Here is a 26035-nt window from a genome sequence, read left to right as displayed (position 1 = left end):
CAGAAAGGGTTAAGTGCTTCACTTTGGGCAGCCCGTCATAATCCTTGGAAGTGCTGTCTTTTCAAGCAACTCTTGGGGCCCTTTGGTAAAAGATTGTCTTGTCTCATCGTGGATTTGCAGGACAGTGACCAGTATGTCCGAGAGTACGGAATCGACCGGAAGCACGCGGTGCAGCTTGCCGTCAAGCATGGCGTCTCGTTTCAGACTGTGGACCAGCTTCTTACGGGGCAGGTGAGCTAGGCTCCATGCCTTTTCTGCATCAAGTTGGGATGGGGTGACAGAAACTTTTCAAAATACGTCATATGGAGTTCCCTAATAAAAAAATTCTGGAGGAAACTGTGGCACAAGGGCCCACTGGAGCTGCAAGAATGATGGTTCAGGTAGCATGGGAACGGTGGGTATTACCTTAATGGGAAGCTTTAGGCTGGGGGTTCCTGTCTAAATAAACGGGAAGGAAGAATTCATTTTTCTTGGCAACCACTGCACTGAATTTGATGGAGTTTAGTTGCACTCAAAAGAAAAAGTTAAAACCTAGTCGCTCTCGGAAGCGGATTTTTCTTATTTAAGCCAATAATCTTGTAATAAAAATTGTTGAAAATTGTTAATTTTTAGAAAACGAAACTATCAAGTTGTGACTTTGTGACTCGGCAATGAAGAACGATATCGCACTTCTGTAAATTTCACCTAATCTAAAATGGACAGAATTTATGAATTTACATGGTTCTTAAAGGGACACTAAAGCAAAACAATAAATCAGTTGAGACTAATAAAGCATTGTTTGAGAACTCTGCAGACGGTCGTTTCAAAATAATAGTTTGAATATTAGATGAGGAAATGAAGGTCAAAGTATCAGTATTTGAATTTTGCGCCGAAATCCCGACACTGCTACATCAGTGTGATGTCAGGGATTCCAAAGTATGTTTTGGTATTTGGGCCGCCTTGGCTCAGTAAAGGTTTCCCAAACTTGCCATGTTTAATATTTGGTTCCTTTAGAACACAATGCAGTGATTTTGTACTGCAAGATAAATAAATAGGCCCTAGAAGACTCTATCCAAATCCATGACGTCACAGTGACCTGGTGCGGGAACTTCAAGGAGGCGTCACCACCTGTATTTCGCTTTCATGCTTTTTCTTGCTTACCAAACATTGTTTTTGGTGTTGTAGAAGGGTAATTTAATGATGGAGAAAAAATCCTTTCTCTCTCTAGTGTCCCTTTAAGTGCACCACTATTACGTGAGTAGGACTTTTCCAAAACCCTCGTAAATGTAACATTATCAAGCAAGATCAAGATTGATATAACTAATTCTCTGCTTTGTATATCTAATGCAGACCCAAGTTGTGGTTACAAAGTAAGAAAATAGATGTGTACTTGAATTTAACCTTCCCTCAATTTATAAAAGAAAAATATAGTATGCCCCCCACATTCACGATCAGAAAAAAAAAATGAAGAATTTGCCTTCACAAAAGGCACTTTTTTAAAAATAAGCTGTCATAATGAAAGCAGCATGTTGTCGCCATTTGCACTTCGTTGGTCACAGGTGTCAAGCACACAGGGGCGATACTCTCCAGCAATAACCTTTAGAGGTAGTTAATATAACTTCCGGAATTTTTTACCTGACTCTGCATTGGATTTGTAGAACTATGCAGCTGACACCGTTTGTGGCACTGGGCACAGATAGCGATCTTGGTGCGGCACCAGAAACGCTAGTGGCCGTATATACACCGACGCATCCGGCGCCGAGTCACGTGAAATCTCGCAAAAGTGATACTATCTACGATAGCGGTTGACCAAGAATACCGCTTCAGATCAGAGTGAAGCACAAAATGAACCTACAGCAACTTCGCGAAAATGTGCTTGATCGCCATTTTGTGCTGGCGATGATGCAGCAGCTGGCGGCTCTGATGGTAGGCTGTTGCCAATGCTGTGAACACTGCTTTGATTTTGGATACCATTGTAATGGCGCAGGCAATTTTTCAGACTTGTCAGCCATATACTTTGAGGGTTTCGGGGCCGGGACGAGCAGTCTTACGAAAGCGAAACTATCTCCGAAAGTGATAGCTCGAGAATCATCTTCCACCATGCTGTGGAGCTTGTTCGAGATCAGGCAGTTCTTAAAAGACCCCACAACCATTTCACTCGGGGTAGTACCAGGCCCCTACAAGGTCTACAGATCAAGCCCTTGTAAACGGCCTTGTAGTGAAAAGGGCCTCCCACTGGTCCTGCCATCTGCAAATTGTTGACTTGACACTAAGGTGCATTAGCGCAAGCTCCTGGGCCAGTTGGTGCATGATGAACTTGAAAAAAAGTGGGTACCAGTGAAACACAAAGTACGCGCACACAAGGAAAAGGCGTTAGACATGGCTTTTCCTTGTGTGCGCATCCTTTGTATTTCAGTGCTACCCCCTTCTTTCAAGTTTTTCTAGTTGATATTGAGCCGTGGCGGAGTGTCCCAGCTCCTCGGCCATCAAAATTGCTCGTCTCTCGAAGCGAGTGTCATACAGAACATGCTGTGTCGCCATAACGTCGCAAATGAACAGAGTTGAAGCGTGAAAGTCTGCAGCATACTGTACCACTGTAACCATAATACCAGTCACAAGCACCGTGAAAATTGCATCGATTGGAACAGAAAGCAAGTTTTCACAGAAGTCGACTTGAGTATGGATTGGATTGAAATCTATAATAATAGCTTTAAAATGGATAATTTGGACGTTATTTGAATGTAATGCTAGGGTCGAGTTAAAGCAACAAAAATCATGAAAAATCTCTCCTCATGATCAAGTAAATATGGCAGTTTCGTGTTATCATTAGGCCTAGCTGCTTTGACGTTCTCTGTCACGCTTCCTGCTGTTCGGTGCCGTATTTTTAATAGAAAGAATTCACCGCTCTCAGAGAGAGAGAGAGAGATTGTGAAGAGGAAGAAGCACTGTCGGCAGTGGCGTTGGTTTCCAAAAGTCAGCTTCGCCGCAGTACAGATATGTAACGCGGTCAAGCATGCGCGGTATATTGCGGTGAAGCATACCAAGAGTGCGAAGGTGCCACTGTCATGGGACATCAAATTGTTTTTAATTATACCCAGAGTCTCCTGTTACAGTACAAACACAGAGACACCTCATTATTGTACTGGCAGGCCGTTAATGCTATTTTGGATGTGGCTGTCACAATTTCAGCCCTTGTGGGCAGGTAAAGGCATGCATTTTTTTTTCTTTTTTCATCTTCTTTTCCCTTTTCAGATGTTTTCACAGTCCCTAGGGAATCCAAGAAAATTAACATTCACTGCACTTCTTCCCCCCCCCCTCGTTCTTTTTTTTCTTTTGTTCGAAAGGATGCTAGCATAGCCAGGTCGACATGCAGTAAAAGCCCTCACTAACTAGTGCTTGGAAACTTCTGTTGATTCTTTTTTAATCTCAAAACTTGCTTGTCTATACCTTCCCTGGGTTCTTATGACTTTAAGTGAAGCTTTTATATTTCATTTTTTTTTTGTTGAATGATGTTGCAAAAACGCCTACATTCTTGGTTAATGACTATGGGCTGATGTAAATGCCAGTATTTAAATGCCTGGCCACCCTTGCCCTTCCTAAAAAAAAAAGTGAATTCATGTCAGCAGGCTTTGCAGGCCTGGCTTTTTTTATTAGTTTTGCAATTTGTACTGAGGCACTTAGATCTGAGGGCTTTTGGAACTATTTTTTTTTTTCATTATTTGAGATGGGCATTGTGCACAAGGCTCTCCATAAATAATTGAACCAATGAAATTGTGATTTCAGGAGGCTCCAGAGGAACTGTGCAGCCACATTGTTGAAGCCCTTCGTCACGGTGAAATAACCTTGGCGGGGTCATTAGCGATTCGAGCTGAAAAGCATGGCTTGTCCCCGCTGCACCCATTGTTTCGTCAGGTGCGTTCTTTTCACCTGTACTCCCCCCTGCTGTTGTCATTTTGGAGGGCTCAGAGGCAAACGTTAAGCCTCGCTATCCTGAAAATGTTTCGGAATTTGTTTTGTGCCTAGAGATTATTTCATTGTTGAGAGACACAAGGTAATATGATGAAAGGGTTTATATCGACTTGACATAACAAAATGAACCGTTTAGTGAGAAGTTTCGCCTCCCATGCAGGAGACAATATCAGTACGTGCCACTGAGCACACAACTAGAATCGTGTTTCAGGGCCCACATATATCGGGAAGAGAACCGCAGTTTGTGTCGCACATTCTTAGGTTGGTTGTGGAGGCAGAAGACATCGTTAAACAAACGAGTCAAAGCACTTCAGGAGTGCGAAACAGCTGGGCTGCTTCTATTAATGAAAAAGCAACCTTATGATGATGGTAGCAGCAGTTGGCAAAAGGTGCTTTGTTGTCTTTGCGTAAAATTTTCAACCTCGAGGCTCTCATCACACTGTTCTGCCGCTCGGCCGCCCTGGACAGGACTTGTTACATTTAGGTGGCCGCAAAAATGTACCATTCATGCTCTTGTTTGCTCTCGGGTGTTGTTTTTTGTTAGCTGCGTAATTGTACTTGTGCTAATGAGCCTTTACCCCCCCTCCCCCCCTCCGTTGCCACAGGTGCTGTTGAACCGTCAGCAACCACTCTTGGAATTCCAGCCATCTGCAGTGCTACAGAAGACATTGGGTCCCTACGAGGTAAGGCTGGTAGTTATACTGCGTTTTACATTCAACGGGCAATGCTACTGAAGCTATGCAATGCAGTCATAAAGGTATCGCTCTGCACATTTCGCACTTCAGTTCTCCCTCTTTTTTTTTTTTTTAATCTGTCACGCTGTCTACGGAGTAACTGCTCCATATATAACTACAGCTCGTGGATGTAGGGTTATGTGAAATAACACATTATCGGCGCACCTTTGCACTTGCAGTGTGCAACATTCTGTTCAAAAATAATGTACAGCGCGAAGGACAAGGACTGCAAAGAAGGCATACACAGCGCTGACTTCCAACAATATTTAATTGCGTTGCCACATTGTGTGTATATATACAGGAAAGGGCATGCGCAGAAAATGAAAGGCAGTCACATGGGGTGTTCCAACAGCAAGTCACTGAACTAAGAGCATGGTCACCAGAAAAATTTTAAAAATAAAAAAAACATTACGATTGCTATCTGTTTAGATACGTGACTTCACCAGGGGTCAGCGCGATAGAGGGGGCACTAACGCAAATACTACCAAGTTTTCTGATGAAATCAGCTTCCACAATTTCCTGGGTGAGCTGTGAGCTGTGTCTCGCTAAAACTTCAGTATCTTCAAAGAGGGGCACGCAGTCGCAGTCCCAACAATGGATGCCCAAGTGGGCCTTGTACTGTGCTGTGGATGTTGTTACAGTGCTCTCTTAGTCGATCGTTTAAGCACCTGCCTGTCTGTCCAACATATTTACTGCCGCAAGACAGGGGAATTCGGTAGACTACATTTTCTGCGCATGCCCTTTCTTGTATATATATACACACGATGGTGGCAACACAATTAAATATTGTTGGAAGTCAGTGCTGTGTATGTCGTCTTCACAGTCCTTGTCCTTCGCGCTGTACGTTATTTTTGATCATGAATTACCAACTAGCTCAAGCAACCACCCTAGTCAACATTCTGTGTTTTGGTTGCAATCGAAAGTGGTGCACTGCAGCTGCTGGTTGCAGAACCATGCCACTCTGTTTGTTCGATGGTATTGTATTTATTCAATTATGGGGTGTTCATAATTATAAGGTGAGGAAGGGTGCAGTTGGGGGGACCCGAGATGAAGAAATAAAGTATGCACACTAATGTAAGGCGATATAGAGTAGTGAAGAAATTATATTCCGACTCGGCAGGGATTGCCCGAAATACCGAATAATCAGATGCTCTCCAAAATAATTGTGATAATCAGTTCGGGTTACATGCAAGTTTTGCCTTGAAGTGTGACTTCACGGCAGCGCAAATTTTGCCTTATGGTGTGGCTTTGGGTTAGCTATGGGTTTCTACTGCTGGGCGCAAGATCGTGGGTTTCAGTCCGATGGGGGCAGACTGCAAAAAGTGCTTGTGTACTTAGATCTGGTGTGCATTAAAGTGTTCTTGGAGGGGGTCAAAGTTCACCTAGAGCCCTCCACTATGGCATCTCTCATAGCTTTGGTATTTATTTGGGATGTTAAACCTCCTAAATTGAATAAATTTTGTTACATCTGTGCAAGTACAAAATTTGGAAGCGCCTGCTAGCGCAAGACTGTTCGAGTTGCTCAGCAGTAGTCAAGACAGCTGTTGTGAGTGAGTTGGTACTTGTTCACGAAAGGGGAAAAGATGAAGGCTCGGGCGAAAAACCAATTAATGCAAGAATGACGGCAGGACGACAAGACAAGACCGTCGTCTTTCTTGCATTTGTTTTGTATTTGTGCTAGGTTTTTCTATCTCTCTCTCACATGCAGTACTGTCGTCATTTGTCCCTGTGAACACCACCCGCAGGTAACAGCCTTGCACTGCGCTGCGGTGAACCCCGAGCACAGCTACCTGGCGCACCTGCTGAGCAGCGTGCCGCATCTCGAGGTCCAGGACGGGCAGGGGTGGCAGCCCCTGCACTACGCCGCCGTGGCCACCGGCACTGCGCCACTGGAGCTTCTGCTCGCCAGGTGGGGAAGGGAACGCACGATCGCTGTCGGCATCTCATTTTCTCCGAGATAGATGGTCGGGATTTCTGTTTGATTCACGTGTGGTTCATGGCATTGGTGTTTTCTGCAGAAATTAGTGCAGGGAACCGCAATGCTGCAATTGTTCAGCTAACATGGGAATGATGGGTTGTAGATGGATTTGTCTAGTCTTAGTGCTGTCACTTCAGATGCTCTTGTCATGTTACTTACTACACTTCTTTTTTTTTTTTTTTCGATGTCTTATTTTTCAAATGCATAGAGGCAGTAAAATGCCGTCAAATTATTGTAAATTATAACGCAATATTTCATTCTATATGTTCAGTTTCGTGTGACATTCTCTTTCTATCCTGTTGTATTGGCATTTTTTTGGGGGGGAGTAATGCAGTTGTGTGTAATGCAGTTGTCTTTGTGTGAAGACATGCCCGGCAGTTGTCCGTGCTGGGACGGGAAGGGTGGAGAGAATAGAAAGGCTGCCTGACTTTTCAGTCTTTCCTCTACGCCCATTCCACTGCCCTGGCTACTCCACACAGAATTCCTTAATTCCTTGGACACTGTTGCTTCCCCTCAGCCATCTGCTCCTACTTAGATGAAATAGACACTATTTTGCTTGAGGCCTGCATAATTTTCTTTTATTGTCTTGCATCATTCTGTTAATCACTCATCGTAATATGCACATACAAAATCCTAATGCATAGATCGCGTATCATTCAAATAAATTGATTTTCAGTTCAGTGTGTGTTCTTTAAAAAAAATAATTGTAAACAGAGTGCAGGCAGTGGTGTAGTCTTAATTATGTGGATACCATTGTGCACTACTAGCGTGTTCACAACCTGGTTTGTGTTTTGTCAATGGCCAGAGGGACGTCCGTGCATGCCATCGACAAGAACGGCGACACTCCGCTGCACAAGGCTGCTTGTGCAGGCCGTTCGAGCAACCTGGAAGTACTTCTTCGCTTTGCCACAGGCACGTCTGGCTCTTTGCTGCAACTTGTCCTCAGTGTTGACATCTGCATCCCTGCATTGCTCTCTGTTCACCAGTAGTTTGATTTGTTCTGGGAACGGGTGCTCATTTTGTATTGCGTCGGCATGGGGATGAGCTTGGCCACTGAGAAATGTAAGAGGAAGGCTGATGTCTCGGGTTTTGCATAGACCCCTTGTTCAAACAACTGTGAATTGTGATCCCTTGTTTTTAGGGGTGCGCGAGTATCAAAATTTTCTAACACGAATTCTCAGCTTCGAATATAGAGTTGAATATCGAATAATGATGCATTTATGGGCAAGTTGGGCCAATTTGTTATGTTGGAACATTGCAATTGCATTGTCAGTATTAAAAGACTAGACTAGTAAGCTGTTATACTAAAACATTGTGTATTTGGCTCATGTTAACTTGGGAAATTGAGCAATTCTCACTACCTATCCTCTTCAGCCTGTGCCTTATACCACATCAAGTGCCTGTAAACTCGGAGGCATTTCACCCTGAGCCAGTTGTCACTCGTGGCACTTGCTGTGAAGCAATAAGCTCACAATTGGGGATGGCGCTGCACACACACACACACACAAAAAAAAAAGAAAAAAGTGCACCCTCGCTGTTCGCAAACCTGTGCCCCTTGCTGTCAAGAGGCTGGCTTTCCCACTAAGTTTCAACGTATAGTGGGTAAGTGTCCTTAACAGGCAAAATTTCGCTAGCAGCACGAAATGAACACAACATTCAGCACAAAATCGCCCCATGCTCTTAGATTAGACAGAAACAAATGCTAAGAACCGTGCTTGCCCCCGCAGAGCCAGTAGTATATTACGTTTGATTCAAATATTCGAATATCCAACTAAATATTTGAACATTTCCGAATATCTATATTTGTAATCAATATAAATACTAAAAATATAATATTCAATAATATTCGAACTTTTTGAATATCTGCATACTCCTACTTGTTTTAATTAATTGTGAACAAGAGGTATATACAAATCTGGAAACTTCATTGCACTGGTCTTTGACCTGTTCTAAAAGAACCTACACAAATACCTGAAACGTCTTTCTTATTCTATCTTTTGCTTTTCATTTGTCAGGTCTTCTTTATTGTTAAAAAAGATATTTCAAAGTGTCAATTTCTAAGCTTTTTCTTTTATATTTTTTTAAACATTGGTCAGCGACCTATTTTAGTGTAAAAAGGAATCTACAAATCCCAAAGTGTTCTTTTTGTATTTCCCTCCTTTTTATTTTTCTCATTGAACACATTGTGTTGCACTGATGGTTGTCGCAGGTGCCGAGAAAGGTGGTCCATTCAGTGCGGTGGACCGACCGAACAACGAAGGCTGGACCCCTTTACATCTGGCTGTCAAGAATGGTCACCTGGTAAGTCAGGCTTGGGTTGTCGCAGATGCTTTTCGGACCACAGTGGCAGGTCTGAGGCAAAGCTTGGTGCTTCGCAGGTTTCTCTTGCCCCCTTTGACGCGTACACTTCAAGGAACACTCGTTGGGGGTGGCTTGCCATAAGACATTGTGTTTTACGTGTTGCATGTGTAAGGCTCCTGTCACATTTGAATTCAAGGAGTGTTTCGTGGTGTCTCTTGTCAAGCGCCCAGTGATAGTAGCTAGATGTGGTACCGTAAGCAGAGGCTGGCTTGCAGACACAGATGGGGCACTCCGGTTGTAAGCATTGCCGTCTGAGTGCTCCTGAGTCGGAATCGGAAGGCCTTTCAGCCTTACAAGCAGTACTTGTGCGTTTGCTCTCTGCTCCACAGGAAGCCGCCCAAGTGCTGATGCGTTACAAGGCGGAACCAAACCGCGCCCGAGGTGCTCCGTACAGCCAGATCAGCCCCCTGATGTGCGCAGCACAGGAAGGCAGCTGTGACATGGTGCATGCACTGGTTGAAGCCACTGGTCGAAGGCTGGACGAAGGCACTGTGGAACTCCTAGGTGCCCATTCTGTTTGCCGCATCCTGCCTGCTCCTTTTGTCGCAATAGCCATGATATCGACATTCCAGGCACATTTCTGCCATTCCCGTTATGTTCCTTATAAAGTCCAAGTGCATTAACAAGCAGCCGCACGCTGTATTCTGTGGGTGAGAGTGAAAGCGTGCAAGGGCGAGCCGAAAATGATGGCAGCTCGATCTCGTGCAAGCAAAGGAGGAAGGCAGGGAGAAAGCGCGCTGTTTTCTATCGTGCGCAAGGTAGCAGGGGGAAGGAAGGGGGGGGGGGTCTTCTCCGGCGGCAGCTGTGCATGGTGCGGCTGGGCACAGCCACGTGGGCCCGATCTTGAAAGCCACCAGCAGTGTGTGCAAAGTCGAAGTGTGTCGAGGGCTGATGGTTACATGTGTGCTGCGCTCTCGCTGCTTAGTTCGCATTGAATCAAGAGGCAGCATGAAGGTCAATTTGCTCGCTGCTGCTGCTGCCCCTCTTCTTCACAGCAGCATTTCCGCTGAATGTGTCTGCGCTCACTTAGTGAGATATGTTTGTTTGCCTGTGCGTGGCGTGACACCATGGTTGTTAATGTAGTTAGTAAGCAAATGTTTACAAGTTTATGCAGCCGATAAGACTACTGCTGTGCTTATTTTGCGTAGCTGTCTAAGAATTTGCTATTTCAGTCTATGCTTTGCCTCTTGGGTGAAAGTGCAGCATTATTTTGGTGAAGATGTCTTTTGCTTATTCCTCCACTTGCATGTACAGCTCTATAGCTATGTAAACTAGGTCAGTCTGTCCCAGTGAATGTGTAATCAAAGGTGGAGACTTGTCACCAGTGCATGATATGCTCCCTCACTAGGGTTTTAATGTTTTTGATGTGGCTCGATGTACCATTTGTTGAGATTGGCAAGCATCCATAATTTTTTTTCGTGTGTCCGTCAGAGTTGTACAGAGTGTTTGTTGCATTGATAAAGAGATGCAGTACTACACAAGCTGCTTGGTATGATGCCATGGATATGGCAGTGCTCTTGAAAATTTCAATTTGGGCTTGGTATTGTTTAATACAACACTTACATTCAGTCCCTGCCTAATTGCAGCCAAAATGAATGGCATGGGCATGTCTTCTGCAGCAATGCTGAATGAAAAATTGAACGGTTTTCCTGGGCAGAAAGAAATGGCATGTCTTCTCTACATTCACTGTCCCCATAGCACTGCGAAGGCAAGTGCCATAGTAATCGCCATAAGGGTAAGACGCATTCATGTCGACCAGTCAAGGTTACTTACTTGGCAAGGGCAAACTGTAGGATTGAACAAAAGGCTTGGCCCCTAGAAATGTATGGGCACCAGCCAAGGCCTTTCAATGGGATCAAATTAACCGAAAAGTGTATAAGAAGTTTGCTGTATTCTTATTTTGCGGCTGCTCTCAGGGTAACCAAGTCTTGCGCACACACTGTTAGGTATTTCGTGTAACCCCTAGAAATGTATGGGCACCGGTCAAGGCCTTTCATTGGCATCAAATTAACCAAAAAATCCTGAAGACTGCTGTATTTTTACTTTGTGGCTGCCCTCAGGCTAACCAAGTCTTGCACACGTACTGTTGGGCATCTCGTGCAATGTCCTCTGCCATAGATACGTTTGTAGTCGAGGCTGACTTGATCTGCGACTCGATCTGGTTCTCGTCGACTGACGCATTTTGCGTGCGTGTTCCAGACGAGTGTGGGCGCAGCGCACTGACCCATGCCGTGCTCAACGGCCAGACGGCCGTGTGTGCCAAGCTGTTGCGCCTCGGCTCCAATCCCAACCGAGCCGACGTCGGGGGCAACACGCTGGTGCACTATGCGGCTGCCTATGGGTGGCTGAGCTGCCTGCGCCTGCTCGTTGAGGCTGGGGCAGCACCTCACAAGCAAAACAGTTCCAAGGTGAGGTTACATGTAACGGGCATTCTCTTGTTGTCTGTACGAGTGCAACAAGTCTTGAGAGTAAGTAATGGTTATCAAATGGTTTCAGTAAAACTTCATTTGCGCCTAGTAGGTGGTAACGCACCCCATATCAAATGATTATCGACAGCAGCTGAACAAGGGAAGGCTTGGCCTGGGCTAGTGTTATGACGAAGGCAAGTCCCCATGTCGAAATGTTGACCTTGTTCAGCCAGGGAGAAAAAAGAAGGCTAGGCAAGCCTAACCTAATATAACAGGCCTCCATGTCCCCTTCAGTCACGAATTACGATCGACTGTCGATGAATGTGGGAAATTTACAGAATTTTTGCCAAGGTGCTGGAGACTCCATAGAAAGCAAGTCAGGGTGGGATGAGAATAACTCTGTGCATGTTATGGAGACCCATCATAATTATATTAATTAAATATTCATTTATGGTGCCTTCAGTCATGCTACATCTCCATTAAAATATTGAATCATCCGCATGAATTACGTGCACAGGTTAATTATTGGGTGCAAGCATTACAACAAGGGGAAAAAATCTTTTGCTATTACTATCGAAATGCCCCACTTCAAGCGTCCTGTCAAACAGGGTAGTGCCTTCACCAAAGCGGCCGTCTGAAGTGATACATTTCATTTAGGAGTTAAATGGCTGTACTTTAGGAAATCAGAATATTTAGTTTACTCAAAACTTTATGTTCATTGTCTATTCCTTGCAACCACTGCATAGTAGTGGCAAAAATAAGTTGCATCCACAGACATGTACACCGTGACTGAAGGGGATATTCATGTCTGTCTTTGGCCTTCTTTGTGTTCTTGCGTAGGGTGTATCACTAAATAAATGCGTGGTATAGAATGAAGCTCTGAGTTGGAAGCTTTTAGCATGCGTTAGCATGTGCCACTTATACAGTTAAACCTTTATATGTTGAACGTCAATACAACAAAATTTCACTGCCGTTGCGAAGGAATATTCAGACAGCAAATGAAAACTGCCACGTGTGCAGATGCTCAAATTGTTGAATTAATGCGGCTGCCAAAGCGGGGCAACATAACAAGACCCTGTCATCGTGTTCCGTATAAAGTCCAAGTGCGATGAGATCATATCACATCTCTCGCCATATGTGCCATATGCTATGGGTACGTGAGTAGGCTGATGACGTGAGGGTGATCCGAAAAGGATGGTGGCTTGATGAATGCAGCCTTCCTGCGCCAGCAAGGGGAAAGAGGTGGCGGGACGGAATGGGAGGCCAGGTTGGCTCCCATTTCCCTCTTCAGTGCAGCCATGGTGGCGCTTGGCTGTCAGTGTGGCTGAGTGTATACGCAGCCCATGTGCCATGTTTTAGCGGTAATCTCCCGCATGTGCAAAGACTGGGTGAGCTGATATGGCAAGGCATCAAGCACTGTCGCCCGCTGTGGTTGCTTAGTGGCTATGGTGTTGAGCGACGATGGCCACATTTCGATGGGGGCGAAATGCAAAAACATCCATGTACATAAATTTATGTCCACGTTAAAGAACCCTGGGTGGTCCAAATTATTCCGGAGTCTCCCACTACGGCGTCGTGCCTCATAATCAGATTGTGGTTATGGCACGTAAAGCCCCATAATTTAATTTTAGCTCCCAGGTGGCCAGAATTTACCCAGAGCACTCCACAACGGCCTCTCTCATAGTCTGCAAGTTGCTTTGGAACGGAACATGATTGTGCGTTTGTGTGCAGGTCACACCGGTGCAAGTGGCCTTCCTCAAGGGTCACATGGGTGTGGTGGATTACCTGCTGGACCAGCCAGGCGTGGAGCTCAACGCCGACGCCCCTGCGGACTCCAGCACCACAGGACGGACCCTGGCCATGCGTGCGTTGCGTTCACGCCTCAGCAGCTCCGTCTACACCCGGCTGCAGTTTCTGTTCGAGCGGCAAGGCTCGGATGCCAACAAAGTTGACCAGGAAGGCAACAATGCGGTGAGTTGTACTTCACAAATCCTAGCCGTAGCAGTAGTACCGTGTATACAGCATGAATATCCCGCTCCAATTTATTTATTTATTTATTTATTTATTTATTTACCCTCAGGGCCTTTGGGGCGTTACAGAGGGGGTGGGTACATGGTTGAGCAAGAACAGAATCTAAAGTTGCAGGTGAAATCAAGAAAGAAACAAAGAAAAACAAAGCACACACATACAGAAAGCACATAGTGCAGGGCTTTAAAAAAAGCGTTCGAGGTACAAAGAAAGAGGGTGGGACAGTGAACTTGAAGGGATTTTACCAGGGCAGTTTACTGGCTCTTTATACATCACCATAAAGGCACAGAAAAATTCCAGAAAGGCACTGTTGTCATTCTGTTGCATTTTGCGGAGCGAGTAAAAAAAAAACTCGCTCAAGTTAGCAGCTTTCTTGCTACGTTGCCAAGACCGTCATAAAGTTGTGACAATGCATGATACAGGACAAATGTGGGAGAAATCAAAGCCACGTCAATCAATCGGTAAATAAACTTGCTGAATGACCCACAGTGAATTTGTTTAGGGCAGCAGCCATCACAAGGGACGGCGGTGCTTGCCCTCACTGTGTCCTTCTTGAGATTGATGTTAGCTTTTGATTTCTGTTGTCGCAGTTACACCACCTTGTCCTGGCTGACAGCGAGTTCCGACAACGACAGAGCTTAGAGGAACTGGACTTGGTGAGTGCCACACACGCAGTTGCCACCTTTGGTGAAGCAGACTAGCGTTGCGTTGCATTGAGCAGTGAGTCTCATCGTCACCTCCTCCTTTTTGCTGTTTTCCAGAAGCAACCATCATTAGACATTGCTCACATAGAAGCTATGCAAGCTCGGCTGGAAAAGGTGGGTGTCTCGTTAAGCTTCTAATTTGAGGCATTGAAGATGCGTGCCTTTTCAATTACACCTGCTGTGGAGCTTGGCAGCGTTTTTAAGTTCGGAAAAGAAGGGATTCTTTTTTCTTCTGGTTGAGGTTTGCTCCTTATTTAAGGAAAATTGTCCTAGTCTAGTGGTAAGATAAATAAATCCTGCCCTCTTACAGAGACGACGTGCTTGCAGTAAGTGGCAGAGATTTTTTTCCTTTCTAGCTACACATTGTTTTGTGCATGCTCTGCATGTAATCCTAGAAGTCGCAGCTATCGTAAGTTTGAAAGAAAAAAACAAGGCAAGTAGTCTCGCTCGCTGGGACTTTCTGTGTGCGCCATTTGGCTAAACTACTGCCACTAAAGCAAGTATTTCTGGTCAGCTGACCAGTTTTCAGCTGGGGTCACTCTTGGTCTCTGCCTACCTCCGCCTACCAGCAAACCCTGGTTTTATTGTTTAGTAAGTGTTTATGAACGAGAAGCTGGTAGTATCAGTAGTAATTGGTTGTTCATTTGCCTTTATAATGAAGAAAAGTAAGGAAATTATTCTTTGACTGCACTGTAACTGCCCAGCTATATTTGCCGACACCTGAACGGTGGGCAGCAGTTGGGGCGGGGTTGATGACGGGGAGAGAAGACGTAGAAGGAGGGCGAATGGAGGCCTATGCCTGTTATGTGGCAGCATAGCAACCTGTCCTCAAACTGAGGGTTGAAACCAGACATGTTTCTCGTGTCTACAGGAGCGTAAAGAACATGACCATTGGTTGGAGCGGGCCACGTTGTTTCTTCTGGGCAGCGGTTGCAGCCCCACTGCTCTCAACAAGGAACAGCTGAGTCCATTGTCTCTGGCTCTGCACAAGGTGAGGTGCCTTGCTTGGCCCTTCCCGCCCGCTGAAAAAAAACATCTGTTCCCTTCTTAGTTTGGTAGATACTGATTGCTCTCAATGTGTGTGCTTCTGTTTGCGTGCCGGTAGGGGAGCCTCCTGGTTGTGCAGCTCTTGGTGGAAGCCGGCAACCAACCCGAACCGGCTGCGCTGGAGGCCTCTCCGGACTTCCTGCGCCAGGTCGCCCTCTTCGCCAGGCAGAGGGACGTCCTGCCGCTGCTCAACACCCTCCTCAAGGTGCATCTGCTGCGCATTGCTAGAGTAAAGCTCGCGGAGTAGGTGCCGTCGGGGCTGTATCTACACAACTCCCGTGGGGCGTTCTTTGTTGGACCATACAGAATTTTAAGGTAGTGACAGAACCAGGCAGTGTGATTGTAGCCCTTGAGATGAATTACTCAATGCGGCAGACAGTGCTAGCACGCGTAATCAAAGTGCGTAATCAACTAATTAAAAAGAATTATTTACTTTTCCATTAATCACTTTATGGCACTTATTGCAATTTATGACCTGCGACCTGTGGGGAAGCATCACTGGGGCATTCAGCCACAGAGACTCGGCCGAAGCATGGCAGGGGCAAAAGGTGTGGACACGATAGCCAATCTTGCCACAAACACCATTTGTTCGCCGGCGCCTCTGCCATCATCTTGTGCATGGTTTCTAGCCTTCTTATGCTGGTGTTTCGATGGTGCTTTTCTCAGGCAGGGGATGTTGCAATTAATCGTGGGCCATATTTTTTTGCCTTCTCACCTTCTTGCCACGTATAGCCCCCTCCTCCGAGCCCCGAAGGAGTCAAGCTCGAGGAGGAGCCGCGATCGCTCCGCGACATCCTCCGCATGCAGGCCAATGGGCACGACCGCGACGGCCTCACCCCGCTGCTGGTGGCCCTACGAACCCTCGGTGAGCTGCGCAAGCCGACGGAAGAGCAGAGCGGCCGACTGCACGCGCTGCTGCGTTTTCTCCTGGAGGAGCTGGGGGCCGACGCGGCTGCGGCAGTGCGGGGCATCCGGGGGGGACCCTCGGCCCTGCACCTGGCGGCTCGCTGCCCCGGGGCGGCGGCCGTGGACCTCCTGCTCCAGCACAAGCCCCTGCTCGAGCCGCCGGATCAGGATGGCCTGACCCCCCTGGCACGAGCAGTGGCCAGTGGGAACAGCGCTGCTGTGCACTCCTTGGTAGGTCATCGAGTATTCGCGCGCATTGTGTTGCTTTTAACAGCAACAGCCAATTTGGGATTTCACTCTCTCCCTCGTTGAAAATTTTCTCAGAAACACTTTGTTTTGCATTGATTGTTGTTGGTAGTGGCGGGAATGTCGATGTTGGCAGTGAAGCTTAGCCTCCTGAAATCATGGGTTTGCAACAATTCAAATATTTCTATCTCTGCTAATAATCAATTAATTTGAAATGTTCTTCTGGCAGAACACTCCCTAGAGCTCATGTAACATCCAGCGCATAACAAAAATTTCCCATGTGTCGTGTTGAGGGGTCCTTTAAAAGATGTTCTGGGTGTCAGGGCACAGGATCACACCAGTTGAGAAAATGACCAGCTTACGCCAAGTCTGGGCAGTGTGGGCAGGTGTGGAAAACAGTGTAGTGTAATTGTTAAGCTGAGGCATGCCTGTTAGGTCCACGCTTCACTAACACACTGCCAAGGAATTACTGATTGTAATGCAGCAGTTGTTGGTGCCTTAATCAGGGTCAACTCTGGCGGATGCGTGAAGGCACGGTCACACAGAGTGTATACGTGCTTGGTACTGTTCTGTGGTGCTTCAGTGGCTATACTGTTCTGCTGCTAAGCACGAAGTGGCAGGGATAAATGCTAATAGCTGAAGCTGGCATTCCTCGTGGGATCCAGGTACAAAAATGTTTATGTTGAATTTGGTGTACATGCCCAAATGTGGCCCAGATCAATCTGGAACCGTCTGCTACTGCTTATCTTCCCATAGCCCAGGTGTTCCTTCGGGACATCAGCCCTTGTAGATTGCCAGGTGCCCTAGTGGGGCATAGTAATTGTGTGTATCATAACCAGCACCAAGATTACCTACATAGCACAATTGACTACCTCTAATCTCCCTGATGGTTAGTGTGTCTGCTTGAAAAGCCTTGAAGTCTCTGCTATTAAGAGGTTGACCATTTAAAAAGATCACACTTTGCTTTTTATGGAAAGAACACTGTGACTCTAAGTGAGATTCTCCTGAGTGGTGGATGATGCTGAATGTTGCAGGTCGCTGCTGGGGCCAGTGTCAATGTGGATTTGCATGATGGTGGGCCATACCCCGTAAGCCTCCTGGTCTATGCTGCCATGTGAGTGATTTCCCCTTGCTATCGGTCTCTAGTTGCAGTTATCGTGCAGTCACTTGTGGCTCTTTTATTTTTGCTTGCATATTGTCCCTGGGTGGTGACGGCAAAGAGGCAGGAGACGGTGCCATAAAGAGGTCATCAGAAAAGCCAGTTATTAATGGGCGTGAACTTTAGGAGAGCTTGCTGTTGAGCTAGCTGGCACAAGATTTCGAAATTTAAGAACAGTGTTATGATACAGAACAAGAAATTGAGACTCACACTTGCACCCAGAAAGCGGACGGCGCTGAAATGACGAGGGTGGTGCGCACACTTGGTAGTCAAACCTAATCACGCTGCAGTCGAACCACGTTACAACAAAGTTGCATTCAAAACAAAAGTGCTCTTGTTATATCCAATATTTATTATAAGCATATACAGCCAACGACTGAATTTTCGAACACCCAGATTTTTGGACATGCCCGATATTTCGGGCGTCATCGCAACACCGGCACGAGCCCTATAGAATCAATGTACAAGGACATCTGAAGTTTTGGATGCTCGAACCCACCGCCATCCAATTTTCCGGACTTTTTGACGCAACGGAAGGTCCTTTGGCTCCTCGCGCAGCGCCCTTGCGAAGGAAATCGACTTGCAGCCGAAGCATACCACCGCTTTGAACCACAACTAGCCGAATCTAGCCCGTCACACACCGATTTGGTCTGGCCACACTGGCTATGTTCATCGTCGCACTTCCAGGCGGAGTTTCCAGAGCGGCGCCATTTCGTTTGTTTGCGCAGGCCACGTTTTGGCTAGCGTGGTGTGTGGTTGCGCTGTTGTGTCAAGTGTGCTCTGCGACGCTAGGCCTAGGTGCTTCGACGCTCGTCAGCAAACTCCACTGTTCGCAACTTGAGGATTGAAAACTTGAAACGCAACTTGAGGATGTTGGAAATGAGGAGCCAATGTCTGCGCCGCCAATAAGCGCCGGGTTGACGCGAGCACTGTTGACTCTTTCATTGGTGTACAGTGCTGATATGACCCTTGCTCAGATCGAGGCGAATATGGTCGTATGCAACCGGAATGCCGTCCTAACCACAATCAACAAGTTCTTCAAGCCACTGCAGCAATAACACCGGCTGCCCGACAATGCACATGTACATAGTAAACCGGCAGTCGGCTGCATACAGAGTTTTTGAATGCCCTTTTTATAGCCACTTCACTGATGCTTTGGCAGGGTTTCGGAAGCCTGGTACTTCGCCCTTTACCCTCTAGATCCGAGAAAAAAAGAAAAAAGGTGTGTTTTTGCATGCATTCATTTTTTCGGACTGCCTCAATTTTCGGACGTTCTTATGTTCCCTAGAGGGTCCGAAAAATCGGTCGTTGACTGTATTTGTTACATGCTGATATCTATGATAAACATGTTAGATTTACTTTTTTGTACCAAATAAGACACGATATTCTTGGTCATGTCTCTAGTAGGGGCGGATGAGCTTAAGAACAAGGAAACGTCACTCAAATGCTGTTGCAATCTGTCAAATTCGAGTGGCATTTTCTTAGCTGGCACTGGGTCGACATGTCCATTGAGGCACTCCTAAGGCGATGCATTTTCTCGTGGCAGGAACAATCTCCCCGGTGAACTCATCCAGCTTCTCCTGAAGCACAAGGCCAACCCAAAGGCTGTCAACCATGCCTCTGGCAACAACGCCCTTCATTACGTGGTCTCACACCGGAGCAACCCGGGTAAGCATTGCCCTTGGCTTGAACAATATCTTGGGCCAAGAATTGTGCACTTGTTTCGTCAGAACTGAGTCTTGCTTGCTTGCTGCAGCATAGTGAGTGCTGTGAAGGGATTACGTAGCGGCTGTTTGTTCATCAAGCAAGAACAGATCTCTGTGCGTCGCTTATATCCTTTCTGATTCACTTAAAGCGATGAAGAAAGTAGCTTCACACGTTTGTTGCGGCAAGGGTCAAGAGCGGGGCGCAATGGTTATTCTCCTCCGTGTGACTGCGAAAAAGATCACTGCTGCAGTGACTTAGGACATTGAGATCGTAACTGCAAACTGCTACTTGCCGCGAGCCTGTTGTCCTTCCGTAGCTTGTGGGCACCCTCATTGCTCACGCTGAACTCCTCTTCACGTGAAACAGACCTCATGGATACCGTGCGTGCGCTCCTGGACGCCGGAATTGACGTCAACTCGTTGAACATCAGGGGTCGCTCAGCGCTGCACCTGGCAGCCAATGCGCACACCGGCATGGCCGAATGCTCGACGGCCCTCGAAGAGCTGCTGCTGCAGAAAGGGGCGCGGGCGGACGCCAAGGACGGCCGAGGGCGCGTCGCGTTGCACTACGCTTTCGTCAAAATCCACAGGCAAGCTTCTTTTCTTTTTCTTCTTCTCTCAGTGTTAATGGAACGAAAATGTTTCCACTGGGGCTCGAGGTGGACAGAAATATGAAAATTTTGGGAAATTTTGGGGAAACTGTGGCAAGCTTGGGAACATGGCGAAAAAGATGGTGGTCCTACTCTCAATCCCTGTACCAGAATGAAAGGTTGCATTCTAAAGTAAGTTGGGCAGTTCACTTTGTAGCACCCCGCTACAGTTATGTGTGTGACATTTCTTTCTTTTCCATGAAGGCAATGGCTGTACACTGCAGCTTTCTTGTACCACATGTCCCATATTTGTGCCAATCAATATCAACAAAAGCATCTAGTAATAGCAGTGTACTGCCCGCAGTAAATGCAGGCATTTTGGTGCCTTTTATAAGACCACCTGCATGTTATCATCTGATCATAGTGGCTCTTCCAGCAAGTGGGTCACATATTTACAACACTCAAGACGAGACGCAACATGAAATTGACAGTATGTGCATTGACATCAACCACTACAATATGATCTGCCATTACACAGCAACAATCAAAAGAAAGTCACTTGCTCGTTAGTTGTGTTGAGTGGCCGTCTAGCGTCGGTCTTATTTCGTGTTCCATTTTGTTGCAATTTCTAATATGTTTGGCTGTGTCCTACCATCCTTGTATGTTAGTCCTGCTGCTACATTAGGAAATCTTGTTTCTATCACTTCAGTGCCCATCCTGTCTACTTCACATATTGTTCCATATTTAGCACTGCAAATATGTCACTCATTTCAAGCTACCAACTAGCCTGCTTTATGCCTTGTGTGGTCTCACCCAACCTCTTCGGGGCAAAGGAACACAACACGGTGGTGCAAGCAATCACAAGGGCATATTATTGCACCTTTCATACACTGATGCTTGTTAGCCGAATTGCTATTCACAGAATATGCCGAACGGCGCACGAGAAATCGCAGAAGTCACTCACCGCAACCGGATACCAAGCGAATACCGTATTTACACGATTGTAAGTCGACCCCCCCCCCCTCGTATCGCTTGACCGGGGAAAAAAAGAAATAAGAGAGCATATCGATAACGAAAATTTATTAGTGGCTGACATGGTCACTGGACTACTCGTCTTCACTAGTGCTGCCATCGTCATCGTTGCTTCGGTCCCACAGCGCTTCATGGTCCAGCGTGGGAAATTTCCCACTTGCCATCACACAGGTGAAAATTTCGCTTCGCTGCAGTCGCCACTCTCGCACCACCCGTTTAGAAACATCGAAATTGCGGCCCGCTGCGCAGTGATTTGTTTCTTCGGCGTAAAGGATGGCAGCCCTCTTGAACGCTGCAGTGAACGAGTGCCGAATGATTAGTGGGCCTGGAGCACTCGTGATGACTGGGGAAGCATAGAAGTAGTATGTAGCCGGCAGTCTAGTGGAATGCGTCAAACCAATACCAATGCCTTTAAAACAGAGAAAGAGAAACTCGCGAGCGGTGTCTGCTCTTATGCTGCTCTTCCATGAACTACTGATACTCCCCACAAGCACCGCCGTTCTGAGGATGCCGCCGCAAATGAGAACAGCGGCGCTTCCATCAACTATCGACACTCCCCCATGAGTGTTGCATGCACTGTAAGACTCTCAAAAATGTTGAAAAACCCTTCCGAAAAGCAAACAAACACGCAGGATAGCGAAAAGATACGGGTAGGGCCATAGAGCAAACATAAAATTAACTACGTTGTAGCTCCAGTTGGTATCGCTTTTTTTGGCGGGGCCATGTTTTGGTTTCGATTGTAAGTCGACCCCCCAACTTCAGACTTTCAAATTTTAAAAAAGGGGTCAACTTACAATCGTGTAAATACGGTATGTTTGACACCAATGCCCGGTCATTAACGTGTACGGTCATGTGAATGGTGGCGTGTTCGAGCAGTCACGTTCATCCATTCTGGTGTCCTGCTCCTGGGCCTCACAGGACGGTCTCGCAGAGGCATGGATCGGTGCACTTCCGGAACGTCCGTGCTGCTTGCCGACCCCGAGCCAAAGAGAAAGAGCCTACTCCTGTCACGCCCGACCAACCCCGTCGTTAGGCGTTAGGCAACTCTCGTGCCATCTTTCATAATATGCTGCAACCACACCGACCGCTGCTGGTGCTTAGCTACGAGGAGAAGCCGGATTACAGGAGACATGAGAGCCGTGTGGGGAAAACATCAGGGGACGCGTGACAGTCTAGCATTCCCACAGCCTTAAACTCTTCCAAGTGCTTAATTTTTTTTCTGTTTCAAACTTCCTTCAACTTGCTTGCAGACACTGGGACAACTCGCCCTGTGACCCTGTGGAGCTGGCTACCTTGCTGCAGACGACCCAGACACCCTTGCTGGAAGTTCAAGACAATTTTGGCATGACGCCGGTGCACTACGCTGCCATCCGAGGATCGTCCATGTGCATGCACTCTTTCTGCAGTGTGAGTAACTGCTTCTCGCGCCGTTTTAGTCTTGTCAAGTCTTGGTTGGTCCTAATAAAAGTGCACGGAAAAGGAACCTCAAAGCCTCCCCGCAGGTTTTGGGTATTGCAAACGTACGATCGCAGTGCCTAGATCGCACTCTGACAGTTGTGTCTGCAACGTGCTACATCAAAGTACAGTTATGATCAAAAGTTCACGTGGTGGGAGATCTGAGAAAATGGACAATATTTCCCCAGCATGGCCATGCAGCGTGTATTTCGAATGTGTTCCATGTACTAGCACACACGACCAGCATAGCGCCCTACTGCTTTATTGGCTGCTTGCTAAAACTGAACTGGCATTAGACTTGTTTTCGGAACCTGGATCCCAGCACCAGTCGGTGCTAGTACCTGGAACCAGCACCTGGAACTTCTCTCAGGTGCTTGTCTGGGCATTGGGAAGAGCCCCCGCTGCAGGAAGGGTAGATCGCCGCTTCGCACCATCTCAGCTGCTGCTAGATCCTTTCGTAAGGGGGACATATGGTGTATAGAGCTATCTTAGGTATTTTTTGACCAAATTTACTGAAAGACATGGTCTTGTCCAGCTTTTTGAGCTGATTAAAAAATTTGATTATTTTTTTCGTAGAGTAAATAATTATGGAGATAGATAGAAGTCCATCACTATTGTTTGTGGAGGCAATAGGTAAGAAAATATTGGGCAGAAAGCAATAGTAATGTATGAGTGGACCGCAGAATGTTTAAGGAGGGAAGTGCTGCAAGCAGTTTTCAAATCCTACAGTTGGCAGTTTAGCAGCTCATAAAAGTTCACGAGCAATGGGGTGCACGTTTGGCCACCACTCATGTGCGGTGAAGTCTATGGCGACGCGGCATCACCGCAGATTGCACACAAGGTGATTATCTCTGTGGCGAGATTACACTCACATTCCCCTTCATCCACTGCCACACCGCTACTTGCGTTTTACACAAGACGGCAGAATATTTATAGAGTTGCGGCTTGGCATAACGAATCGCGTCTGCATTGAATCCGAGCTAGCAGTGGCGACATCAGCGTGAGCGAGCAAATCCGATTTTCACTTGGTAGCCGGCGTTGAAGCAAAGACTTGCGGTTTTTCTTGAGCCACCTTCACCTTCTCAAAATTTTAAAGATGTAGTAGTTGTGCTGGAATGCCTCACGAACACTGGCTTCTGCAAGAACCGCATTCACCTGCTAAGTCTATTCCACAGTCACGAGGGAAGGCTTTTCAGCGGGGCTTGGCACGGGTGGCAAACTATTTTCGCTGTCTTTGAAAGCTACTGCGCACTTTTGAAAGTTCAAAACCCGTCTTCTTCTGTTTGCTGAATTTATAGTTTGTAGCAAACTGAATTTGACATCGTTTCGTACCGTGTTGCGCACAACCGAGCGACCCGGGCTAACGACAGCGAAAATCCACCAATGGCATGGAGTGCTTACGGTCACGTGTCTCGGTCGACGAATGGAATTGCGCATGGGGACAACTCTATAGTGGGCTTTTTCTTCAAAGTCATTCTGCGCACAGAGTAGCTGTGCTGTGAAAACTAATGAAGAAGAGTCGCTCTTTCAAACAAGACCAAAATGGCTGCATTCAGAAACTTATAATGGCAACTGCGCGTCACAAAGATAAGCCCCCTTCTTTTTTTTTTTTCTTTTTTCACATTTGTCAGTAACAGTGCAGCTCACTGACGTAATGTGACACGCCATTACGACTGAAATGCGTGAACAGATGCGTGAAAATTTCTGAGATAATGCACCAGACACTAGAACCAAAAATGTTTTCGAAAAAGTGATTATTCTGCAATTTTTCGGTCTCTAAGACTCGTGTCCCCCCCCCCTTCACCCCTCGAACAGTTGTAGTCGGGCATGTCAAAAGGGCTAGCTGGCCCATGCTGTCGTCCACCTCATCTATGCTGAGGACGTTGTTGAAGAGAGGAACAGGTTCTCATCGAGAGCCAAGTGTACTGGGTTTATTTACAATATTTACGTGAAGAATAGAGAATGTTGCGCCTCGGCTGTCTACCAAGACTGACTAAAAGTACTCCTGAGGAGCTGAAAAAGTCAGCTTAAATCCCCTCTGTCCTCCCTAGAGCCTTAGGCCAGGGAACTCTGCCGTCACACCTTCCTCCAGCTGAAGCATCCAAAGTCGCCTTGAGGGTGAGGGTGCGCACAATCACTCTGGGAACTTTGTTCACTGAACACAATCGGAGAAATACTCTCAGGCACACCTGTTTCACTGTCCCAGAGAAAGGAAGGAACGCTCGTAGACGGGAGGTTTCACGCTTAACTCGTTTGACACGTCTTGGCTCCTGGGATGGCCCACAAACTGGCTGGTTTGATTGTCGATCAGCTTTGGCAGCTAGCGTCGGGTGTAAGGAAGCAGGGAAGAAGATTCTTTTCCTGGAGTTTCTTGGTCCCAGCCTCGGGGTCGGCAGCAGAGTGGCATCCATCAACCCCGTACTCGTCAAACGTGTCTCGCCTTGGTTACACCGCTGGTCTGTCCGATGGGACGTATTGTCAGCTTCACGAAGCTGATTCATCGTAGGAAAGCAGGACAGGCTCAAAGTTCGCTGCCCCCACTGGCTGATTCGTAACACCCCGCAAAGCGCGAACACATGCCACAACAAAGGAAAATAAAACAACTGGTTCACATTTATTTATAACCACGGAAAGTACATTCATACATGTATGTTCTTCTCTTCGCAGAAGGTGAAGACAATAGATATCAAGGACAAGGCTAACAACACACCCTTGGGCTTGGCAGTGCTCAACAACCACCCCACGTAAGGCACTACTTTTCTCATGTAAATTTTTCTCTGGCATGGCTGCTTGTATTGTGGAACAGGGGTGGACACCCTCAGAGCAGTGCCTTTTATCACAGGTGTTGGTGTCTTTTTAGTGCTTATTGTAATGTCTTCATAGCACTGTTTTTAATGTCTTTTGCTGTACTTGGTGTATTTTGATCACAGTTTTGGGGTCTTTTTAACTCTTTCTAGCATCTTAAACACTGTGTTTGGCATCATTTTAATGCTGTGCTTCTCGCTGCATTTAATGCTGTCCATCATTTTAACGCTTTTAACACTGTGCTGCTGCCATGTTGCTCTGACGACATGCGTGTTGCCCCTGTAGGTGTGCACTGTTGCTGCTCCAGAAGGGCGCCCTCCCCACGTTGGACTTGGTGATCCAGCGGAACGATCCGCCGCAGACAGGCCTACGCTGGCTGTACGTCCACAAGAAGATCCGGGCCCCGCTGCAAATCCCCATCCTGCAGGTGCCTGCCACAGTGTTCTAGTTCTTTTTTTTTTTTTCCCCGAAGCAGCGTGTAATGTTTTTGCATGGGCCACCTTTGGCGCGCAAAACAACGAACACCTGACAAGATAGGCTGGCCGCACTGTAAGCAGCAGCCACCGAAGTAGAACCCAACCCTGTGCCTCACGCACTAAAGAAAACGGCGCGTTTCCACCACAACTTCCTCCCTTGCACGCATAATATTTAGCCGCGATCGTCAGCTGACCCTCAGAAGTCGGTTGTCAGCCCGTGTCGACACGACAAAAGTACCCTTTATATGCTTGATTAAAGAAAGAAATGCTGCTAATTTAATCCGCTGTAGCCGATAGTCCATTGTAGTGCGGTCCGTGACAAGTGAACTTCGTTGCATCAATAGGTAGAACAAACTGAGGCAGAAATAGTCTGTTAAATCCGAAAGTCTGTTGTAAGTGGGCACGTTTTAACGAGCGTACGCTGTATATGGAATTCTCAGATGCAATGATGC

The 26035-nt window shown here is 46.8% G+C and overlaps 1 protein-coding gene across 6 annotated transcripts in view; it reads left to right on the top strand.

Annotated features, from left to right (window-relative positions):
* Positions 1 to 26035, top strand: part of LOC142588029 (poly [ADP-ribose] polymerase tankyrase-like) — a 103999-nt gene that overhangs the window by 39958 nt on the left and 38006 nt on the right. For all 6 annotated transcript variants that reach the window (XM_075699466.1, XM_075699470.1, XM_075699468.1 and 3 more), the window contains exons 14-33: positions 121 to 231; positions 3763 to 3891; positions 4554 to 4631; positions 6428 to 6591; positions 7466 to 7572; positions 8870 to 8961; positions 9351 to 9525; positions 11221 to 11429; positions 13161 to 13400; positions 14048 to 14113; positions 14219 to 14275; positions 15033 to 15152; positions 15267 to 15413; positions 15941 to 16345; positions 17395 to 17474; positions 19066 to 19187; positions 19593 to 19815; positions 22098 to 22254; positions 24970 to 25046; positions 25393 to 25534. In XM_075699466.1, the coding sequence (XP_075555581.1) occupies positions 121 to 231; positions 3763 to 3891; positions 4554 to 4631; positions 6428 to 6591; positions 7466 to 7572; positions 8870 to 8961; positions 9351 to 9525; positions 11221 to 11429; positions 13161 to 13400; positions 14048 to 14113; positions 14219 to 14275; positions 15033 to 15152; positions 15267 to 15413; positions 15941 to 16345; positions 17395 to 17474; positions 19066 to 19187; positions 19593 to 19815; positions 22098 to 22254; positions 24970 to 25046; positions 25393 to 25534 (2901 nt within the window). The remainder of the gene's footprint in view (positions 1 to 120; positions 232 to 3762; positions 3892 to 4553; positions 4632 to 6427; positions 6592 to 7465; positions 7573 to 8869; positions 8962 to 9350; positions 9526 to 11220; positions 11430 to 13160; positions 13401 to 14047; positions 14114 to 14218; positions 14276 to 15032; positions 15153 to 15266; positions 15414 to 15940; positions 16346 to 17394; positions 17475 to 19065; positions 19188 to 19592; positions 19816 to 22097; positions 22255 to 24969; positions 25047 to 25392; positions 25535 to 26035) is intronic.

The sequence above is a fragment of the Dermacentor variabilis genome, chromosome 7, assembly GCF_050947875.1.
Source record: "Dermacentor variabilis isolate Ectoservices chromosome 7, ASM5094787v1, whole genome shotgun sequence".
In the NCBI taxonomy this organism is placed as follows: domain Eukaryota; kingdom Metazoa; phylum Arthropoda; class Arachnida; order Ixodida; family Ixodidae; genus Dermacentor; species Dermacentor variabilis.
This window is presented reverse-complemented; position numbering and strand designations above follow the sequence as displayed.